Raw genomic sequence first — 9,683 nt, 5'->3', positions numbered from 1 at the left:
AAGTAACCAAGATTTGATTTCTCTTAAAGCATAAACGTCTCCGAAATTCATGACTTTCACTATCATTATCTTCTCTCAAATCAATACTCAAGCTCTCTATCCGTGACATTCAAGCATTCAAGAACTCAAGATTCCAAGATTCTTCATCAATCTAGATTATTTTAATCTAATTAGGTATTTAATTTGATATTTGCTTGCTCAATCCTTTAATCTTTGTGGAAACGATATCCACTCACCGTGGTATTACTTGAACGATCCGGAACACTTGCCGGTATCCATGAACTCTAATTTTCGCTCATCAACTATTGCCAACCCTATTGGGCCACTAACTTCTTTCAACTAGAAGCTTTGAGTCTTCATAACATTGTCAATCAACTATTGCCAACCCTATTGGGCCACTAACTTCTTTCAACTAGAAGCTTTGAGTTTTCATAACATTATCAACTGTATTCGGCATGGTCGTATAAATATCCCAGGATCGGTTTATTAACATAAGTTTCCCAGCAAAACATAGCAAGACTTCTCAAAGAACTGCGACAATAATATAGTTTTTTCGTTAAAAGAAAATGTAAACGTCTAAGCTTAACAAAGTAGTTACATTAGCTTAGCGGTCAACACGAAACTTAAAACATCATCCGGTGAATTAAGATGCTAATTGAACGCTTTGCAAATTATACTCGAAAACGCTAAAAGCTACTCCTATTGATTCCACCAAACAAAATTTATGAAGACGAACAAAATGAGCTAATGAAATCCTAAAACCCAATTCAATATTTTAACATTATTTTCTTGCATCATCGGTGCCAAACCAAATGCAATATACAAATGACATGAAGAGAATATTTTATCTATCAACATCATACCACCCATAACCCCAGGGTAGTAAATCATACAGCAACTTAGATGTATGAAATTATTTTGAAATAGATTACAATGTACAAGGAAAGGGAGAATAGGGCAAATATGTGTTGCCAGAAGAGAAGCGCTGAAGCTTCACTAACTGCATAGCCCCGCAAGCTGGCAATCGCTCCCAGTAAAATAGCACTTGGTGTAGTATACTGTAACAAAAGCACAAATCTGAACATGGCATCAGGCTCACCCAAGAAATTTAGCTTATCTGACAATGTCACAATCCCAATTCCCAGAAGAGGAAGAACCAGGAGTCTTGCCACAATTATACCAATCGTAGTTCTAAGTCCAAGTTTTGACTCATTTGGACCTTCAGCAAGCATGCCCCCCAATACGAGCATCACAGAAGGTACCATTGCCCCACCTAAAATCTCTAAGCTGTCTGTAATGAATAACAATGGTGCATCAAATCCGAAGAACAAAGCTTTCAGTTGAGGTATCATTCCAATGAAGATAGCCAATAGAGATGCAATTGTTGGGGGTTGAAGTATGTGCTGAATTGGTGTTTGTTCAGCAACAATTCGAATTCTTCTAACAACTCTAGGTTCCGCCAAACACCTAATAGACCTAGGACTGTTCCCACCACTGCTTTCCGCTGTAATCTCGAGATCTGGTACAGTAGATGAGGATATTCCTGAGATGCTCTTGAAAACCCTGGCAATAAAAGGTGTCTTAGAATGTTCAGTCTCTTTATCCTCAATTCCAGGCCACTCAGCTTCAACAAGAAGCGGCCTACTGATATCGTTAAGTCTCTGTTCCTCAATCTCATTCCCTTCCTCGACAATCTCATAATACTGCATAGGAGGCTCCATCATGTGATAGACAAAGGTGTATACAAGAATCACAGCAACCCATTGTGAAAAGGACACATAAGATACCCCTCTTGAGTTGCAGTGAGATCCAAATGGGTTATCCTTACTATGGCAAACGGATCCAACCAAGGCAAGGGGAAGATTCCCGGTGTTCCCAAACCCTGTCATTATAATAGTAAATCTGGTTAACTCCGGCGGAGGGCGACATATGACAACCACCAAGAACCCGAGTAAGCAACCCAAAGCAGTACTAACAAGCACATTTACAGGTATAAACCACCATTCCAGAAAGTTCTGAAGAGTAATGCTTCCCCCGAGCTCGGTGAATATAAGGCAGGGCAAGAACAGAGCAAAAACAAGTTTACTAAGGAGTCTAAATGTGGCTCTGGGGATGAATTGCATTCTAGGGTTTGCAAGAAATAGTCCTATAACAGTAAGACATAGCAGCTTCAACAAAGGGACTATAGCACTTGCTAGATCAGCACCGCCGGACCTCATATTAAAGTTTTCATATAAACCAGCACCGCCTCCCGACATGTTTCCCCTTCCTGCAATAAATCACAGCTTTAAGTAGTGAACACAAAAATCATTTTTCCAAGTTATTTTTTCTTTATCGCCCAAGAAACAATCAAGAGAAAAATAATCCATGGATAGTATTCAAACTATTAATTTATACGAAGACAAAATCATGAATTCATGATTCCAATTTCCAACAATCACTTGATCAAAGTCAATAGTACAAAATAATCAAAAACCAATGATACCAGTTGCTAATCAGAAGAAAACCTAGGTGTAACGGATCAATAACCATAAAATCAGTGAAGAAGACACAAAGGTCCCACCAAGCTGAACTCAAGTTCAAGTCACAAACATCTCAACCGCAACTTCTTCAACACCTAACAAGTTATTATTTTTCACAACACCTAACAAATGATAATTATAATTGTAACTGCAAACTTACACAGTTCATGTTTAGAGAATGGAATTGAAGCGCAGTGAAAATTAAAATCTCGAGAAAGTTCTAAAGCTAATGTTGATATTTACCTGTGGAATGGAATCTGATGCAGCTATCTACAGGACTGTGTGCACTGCACCAGCAAGGCAGCAAGCGAGTTCGATTTTCTGCTTTCTCTAACACTGAAACAAGGAAAGATTCGAGAAGGTTCAGCTCCAAACGATGGCTTTTCTGACAATTAGTGTTTGTAGCCGCCGGCTCTGAGCTCAAGAGAAACGTCAAAAGGAGGACGGTAGCAGCGCCGGCGAGGGGAGCGGAGGAGCACAGTTTTGAAGGCCGGCAACAGTGGCCCAAGAGTGATGTGATTAGGGCAAAAGCTGTCTTGGAAATTATTGGGAAATTTGTAAGATCTGGATTCCTGCCTGTCTTCTCTTGCATTTTCTTTTCTTTTTAAATTAAAAAAAAAAAAGAAAAAAGGTAAACCCATAGGCCATAGTTATCAAAATCTAATGAGTGATTAATTAGTAAAAAATATAAAATAACAATTTGGTCTTTAAATTCTAAAATATAGAACTAGTTTTACGTAAATAAAAAATATAAAATAATAAAAAAATGAGTAAAGTGATTATTAGATCTTTAGAATTTTTTACTTCAGATTAATTAGTTTTTTTTAAAAAAATAGCGTATTAATTTGGTCTTTCACGATAGTAAATAGTAGACATATTATGTCACTTTATTAATTTATTATGTGAAATTCAATAGTGATACTTATATATCCCAACTAATTAGTCTTAAAGCCGAAATCTCGAAGACCTATTACTTAACTCAATATTCTAAAAAATTTAAAATAAATATTTTTACTAATATTTTAATATACAAATGTAAATATTAAAATATTTAAATACTTATTTTAATAATTCTATAAATTCTAAAGAATTATAAATTAAAAAAAATGAGTATAAAATTAAAATTAAATTAAATAAATATAAAATAATCCATTTGTGTATGTATATAATATATATAATAATTAGCACATGAAGTAGTAAAGGAACACAATAGCTTGGTGGAATGTCTTGTTGGAACCTAGCAATGGGACATGAATTTGAACTTCTCTACATGTATTTTTGAATATTGGATCCAATATTTAGGAGCACCGTAAGATCGGCCGATTTTGGATGGTTTAATTTCGTCTTCAGTCCAAACTTTCAACCGAATCAGCCATATCATCAGTTCATCGATTTTTCATTCGAACTGGCCAATTTGGTCCGGTTCTTACAACTATGGAATTCCATCTCGAGAACTGGACCAACTCGTCCAGTCGGATTGGAAATCCAGTGAACCGGTAACAAATTCGGTCCGGATGAGCTAACTAACCAGACAAGGAAGAGAACTGGCAAGACCCGGTTTGAACTGGCTGGGTTTGACAAAAATCGGCAAACCGGCGGGTTTGAAAAAATCCGGATCAGTTTGGACTATTTTTTTTCTTCAAGTGAAACGATGTTGTTTCCATTATTTAAAAAAAAAATTGAAAGGCTGAAAGCTTGAAACCCTAACTCGATTCCCACTTTCCAATTCCCACACGGCCACACCCAAAATTCCAAACTCTAAACGGCTGAGACTGAGAGAGACCTATTCAGGTTCAGGCATTCTCGCACCACCCAACGGTCCCGACCACAGCCAGTGCCACCTCCACCGAACGGTGTGATGTCGTTGGCTACTGCTATGCGGAGTCGTCGTCTTGGTGGCCCCTGTGTAGCTCAGCTCATCGCCTTCTGTCCTGTGCTGCTGTGTGTCCGTCGTCGTCTTCTTTTTGCCGGTCCGGTCGTCTAATCGTCCCTGTCGTCGTCGTCAGCGCCGTGCTTTTTTTTCGGTCTCTCTTTTCTCTGTCGGTGGTGCATCAGCCATAAGGTACGTATTTTTTTTAAGTTATTCAGTATTTCAAATTTTTAATTATTTAGTACTTCAGTTAGAATTAATTGATTAATGATGTTGATTATCTATGTTGACTATATTTAGTTGATTATAAGTTTATAACTTGTTGATTTCTGTCAAATTGTTCAATTTTTGTTTTATGTTGTTGGTGTAATATATTGTTGATTATAGTGTAATGTATTCTTGTTATATGTAATATATTGTTGTTATATTTGGTTGCTATTGTATATTATTCTTAGTAGATTATTGTTGTATATTATTCTGGTAGATAGATTAGTCTTTTAGTCCTGGTTATTAGGAATTTAGGATGGCTTCATTAAATACACCATCAGAAGCACCAACTTTTCAAGAACAATGATCAACTTCTGATGCAACAATTGGAACCCAAAATAAATAGCAATAGAGAAAAAAACTAATCTTGCATGGGGTCATTATAAACAAGTTATGGATAAAGAAAAAACTATTCTGTTATGTATTTATTGCGAGAAGCTTATTAGGGGTGGAGAAATTAACCGGGTTAAGCATCATTTGGCTGGAAAAGGTGGAGATATTGAGACATGTCGAAAGATGCCAACTGTAGTAAGACACCAATTCAATCAAAACATTGAAAATCTTCGAACCAAGAAAAGAAAAACTCAAGAAGAATATGCAGAAAGTTATAATACTTATGATGAAGTTGAAAGAGAATTTGATGAGATTGAACGTAATGAGATGTGACAACAACAAAAATCAAGGCTTCCAGCACCTAGTTCTAGAAAAGGAAAACAACTCAAGGGATTACAATCTTTTTTTCCATCGACAACAACACTTGGAGCTCAACCAACTATTAAAAGTGTTCTCCAAAGCAAAAGAAATTATGGAGAAGTGTGATATTGCTATTACAAAATAGATGATGGATGCCTCTGTGCCATTTAGTGCGGTTAATTCAGCTTATTATCAGCCAATGATCGATGCTATTGCAAACATGGGTGCATGGTATAAAGGGCCAAATTATGGAAGAGTTCGTGGATATTTGTTGAGTAAATCGGTTGAAGATGTAAAGAAAATGATTGAATATTATCGTGAGATTTGGAAACAAACTGGATGTACTATCATGGCCGATGGATGGACTGATCGTTGTAGGCGTACTTTAATTGATTTCTTAGTTTATTTCCCTAAAGGAACTATTTTTCTAAAGGCAGTTGATGCTTCTCATGTCTCGAAAACTATTGATGATTTGTTTAAGTTGCTTAGGGATGTTGTATTATTTGTTGGTCCTGAGAATGTTGTACATGTAGTGACGGATAATGCTGTAAATTACATTGTTGCTAAAAGGTTATTCGAATCGGAGTTTCCTAGATTGTATTGGTCTCCTTGTGCAGCACATTGTGTTAACTTGATATTTCAAGATATTAGAAAGTTAGAGGAAGTGAGTGAAACTGTGTCATAAGCTTCAATGATTACGAAGTATATCTATAATCATTGACATCCTTTGAACTTGATGAGAAAGTTCACAGGCGAACGAGAAATACTTTATCTAGCTCCAACTCGGTTTGGCAATAATTTTATTGCTTTGCAAAGTATTTTAGCTCAAAAGGATGCATTAAGAGCTATGGTGACATCTAGAGAATGGACAAGCTCAGCTTACTCTAAAGAAACTAAAGCTAAAAAGTTTGTGGATCAAGTCTTAGATTTTACATTTTGGAATCAATGCGCTGATATTGTTAAGCTAATTGAGTCACTTGTTCGTGTATTGCATATTGTGGATAGTGAAGATAGAGATGCAATGGGTTTTCTTTATCAAGCTATTTATAAGGATCGGGAAGAGATGGTGAAGAGGTTTCAAAAAGAAAGAGGGTTGTTGATCCTTATTTGAAAATTTTAGATACACGTTGGGATTCACAACTTCGAAAAAACCTTCATATTGCTGGTTATTGGTTAAATCCAGCTTTTCGATTTAATGCTGTAGAATTTAAAAAGCATAAGTAAACAAATTTTGGCCTACTAGATTTCATTGAGAGATATGCTTACAGTGATGCAGATTTGAATTCTAAATTGACAAGTGAGATGAGAATCTTTAAGAATGCTGAACAAGAATTTGGAAGACAGTCTGTAATATGTGAGCGAAGCACAGTGATGCCTGGTAAATTGCTTATTAAAATTAGTCTTTTATGATTATGATATGTTTATGATTTGATTTTTATGATTGTGATATATTATTTCCTTTTTATGTTAGGATCAATGGTAGGAATCTTATGGATGTGGAGCACCAACTTGCAAAAGTTAGCGATTCGTGTTTTGAGTCAAACTTGTAGTTCTTCAGGTTGTGAGCACAACTGGAGCATTTTTGAACATATTCACTCAAAGAAAAATAATCGGTTAGAGCATCAAAAACTTAATGATCTTGTTTATGTTCATTACAACTTAAGGCTACAACAAAGGTACTTTTTATTATTCTTTCTTGAAGGCATTATTTTAAATTTTGAGTCATAATATGAATAATCAAGTTAATTGATAATATAAGAACCGAATGAGAAAGTAAAGTTATGATCCAATTTGTCTTGACGCATTTAAGGATCATTTGAAATGGATAATGGAAGATTCACCACCATTTTTAACTCCTGAAGAAGTTGATGTTTTACGGAATGATCTTGCAAATATGTATCTTCAATCAACTTTAGATGATTTGGGTATGTTTTTGTTAGGGTTGATTTTGTAATGCTTAGCCAAAATATTTTGCCTTATTATTGATTATGATTTGTGAAACATTATTAAAATGCTAGATCAATTGAATTTGGAGATGATCGAGATGATGATGAAGCTATAATAATTCTATGAAAAATACAAATTAGAATGAAACTAATCAGAATGTAGCTCCAGATTTGTCAGATGAAGAAAGATATCAAAACTTTGAAATTACTCCTTGGATATAATCCATGGATTGTTATTTTTATTGTGTTAAATTGAGATACTAATTTAACAGTACTAACAAATTTTATGTTTATTTTCGTATTAATTATTTTTAGAATCTGAGACTTAATGTTTATTAAAGGGAAAATTCTAAGGTGCTGAGGGAAAGATGTTTCATTACCTGTGAAATGCACGTGTCATTCATGGGTGTATCGGCCATGGCTCAGCAGGAGCAGGAAGGAGCAAGTGCGGGCCCCCCAATGATGGAGAATGAGGGTGACAGTTGATGTTCATTAGTTGAGCCAATTGAAGTAATTATAATGTTAATTGAGTGTGTTTGTAGTGGGCTGCAGGGTTTTAAATGGAGTGGTGTAGACCTTACATTTTTGCTTGAGGGATTTTGCACCGTAACTTTTATTATTTTGATTGGGGTGTGAAAATTAGATTTTGGATTTGAGATTTGAGTTGGATATGAAGAAAGTTGGCTGTACTAGCAGAGGTAGGGCCAAAAAGGAAGTTGGGCTATGTTAAGAAAGTTGTTATGGATTAAGAAAAAAAAAGAAAAGTTGTAATGGAAGTTGCATGAAGGAATGAGGAAAAAAATGTTGCATGAAGGAAAGAATAAAGTAGTCTTTAGTCCTGACACAAAAAAAGTAATCATTAGTGTTTTTTAATAAGGGTTTGTCAGTGTTGCAAAGTATAGGGTTAGAGTTCAGGGGTGAGGGATTAGGGTTTAGGGTTTGTAGTTAAGGGTTTAGGGTTAAAGTTATGGGCTAATCGAGGATATATGACATATAATCCGGTTAGTTATGGGTGATGAGGTTCTTGTGGCGCTAAGGCTAGAATCATAGAGCTTCATTCTTCGATCCGGAAGATCTGACCTTGTCTATAGCGTTTTGAGTAGGATCAACAAAGGAGAATGAATTGCCTGCGCTTCACCTCCGTTCATATTGAATGACCACTGACAACTGCGTTTGGTATGAATTAGGAGAGATTAACTTGATGAGAGGACATGAGTCAATCACTTACAGCTTTGCCATAGAATGAATCATACATTGTTAAAGTAGTCTATGAGATGTATTAATCCAGAAAGATAAAGCATCTCTGGAACCTTAACTGAGTTCTCATTATTGTTTCTCCATTAATTCTTTACTATTTTCTTTATTTTCTTGTTTATGTGCACTCAACAATAACAACTACCTTTCTATTCGCCTGACTAAGATTTGCAGGATAACCACAGCTTGCTCAATCCAACAATCCTCGTGGGATGGACCCTCACTCACCTGAAGTATTACTTGGACGAGCCGGTGTACTTGCCAGTGAAGTTGTGTGAGTTCAATTTCGCGCACCAGAACACATATTTGATTGCATGGTTTCTTCATTAATTATATAACTAATAAGTCATCACTCTTTAGTTAAATCATGGATAAGGTTCAGCCAGTAGTGAGATAAGGAAGAGAGTGTGATTTTAATCATGGTGAAGTGGGTTAATCATGGTTTACTAGATAGAAAAAAACTGTTTCGGTTAAAAGAGAGAAAATCAGTTCGGTTTAAGATCGGCTAGATATTTTGGTTCTTTTTTTTTATTCTAGATAATCTTTCTAGTGGCTTCATGATTTGTGGTTGAAGATAATTCATTGATGTTATGGTCGAATTGCCAAAGAAAGAATAGTACAATTTAATTATCAAACCGCAAGATTACTGTTTTTAAACCTATCGGTTTAAACAACTGGCAACAGAGAAATTGGTATCAGAGAGCATATCGGCTCCAAATCAAATTTAGAATATTCGACTAAGCTAAAATTGTTAAGAATAGCTAGTAGTAAAGTACTCAGAGATGAATTTTAACTTAACGTTGAAATTCATCGTTATTAGCACGATTTTTGACTTAGGACACGCTTTTATCACTCACTATATATCTATTTTTTTCACTTATCTAATCTAAATTTGTATTATAATATATGATCAGGTGATTCTCGTACATTTATCGAATTCTCATCACAGAACTTTCGAAAATGAATTCTATGAAAAAAGGGGGTGTTACATGTGTGTTTGTGTGTGGGTTTGGGGAAAGGGGGCCTGGCGGCTGCTAAAGGAAAAAGAGAGGAGTGAGAGAGTATATCACTTAGGTTAGGGTTTGGTTAGTAGAAAAGGGCTATGGCTAATGTAAATTAGCGTATGTTAGT

At 35.6% G+C, this 9,683-nt stretch overlaps 1 protein-coding gene across 1 annotated transcript; it reads right to left on the bottom strand.

Annotated features, from left to right (window-relative positions):
* Window positions 1–748: 748 nt before the first annotated feature.
* Window positions 749–3,153, bottom strand: LOC107613299 (Auxin efflux carrier family protein). Its single transcript, XM_016315244.3, has 2 exons — window positions 2,766–3,153; window positions 749–2,269 (listed from the first exon to the last, which is right to left on the bottom strand). Exons 1-2 carry the CDS (start codon window positions 3,112–3,114, stop codon window positions 900–902), a joined length of 1,719 nt encoding a protein of 572 aa, XP_016170730.2. The 5' UTR covers window positions 3,115–3,153; the 3' UTR covers window positions 749–899.
* Between the last annotated feature and the right edge of the window lie 6,530 nt (window positions 3,154–9,683).

Source organism: Arachis ipaensis, chromosome B8 (genome assembly GCF_059453495.1).
Source record: "Arachis ipaensis isolate K30076 ecotype BB chromosome B8, ASM5945349v1, whole genome shotgun sequence".
Classification (NCBI taxonomy): domain Eukaryota; kingdom Viridiplantae; phylum Streptophyta; class Magnoliopsida; order Fabales; family Fabaceae; genus Arachis; species Arachis ipaensis.
This window is presented reverse-complemented; position numbering and strand designations above follow the sequence as displayed.

What these genes read in the sequence shown, in the direction of transcription:
- LOC107613299 (XM_016315244.3), bottom strand. Translation starts at nt 3,114, where the DNA reads ATGCAAGAGAAGACAGGCAGGAATCCAGATCTTACAAATTTCCCAATA. An exon ending in CATCAGATTCCATTCCACAG is followed by an intron (nt 2,270 to 2,765) that starts GTAAATATCAAC and finishes GATTTATTGCAG; the next exon opens with GAAGGGGAAACATGTCGGGA.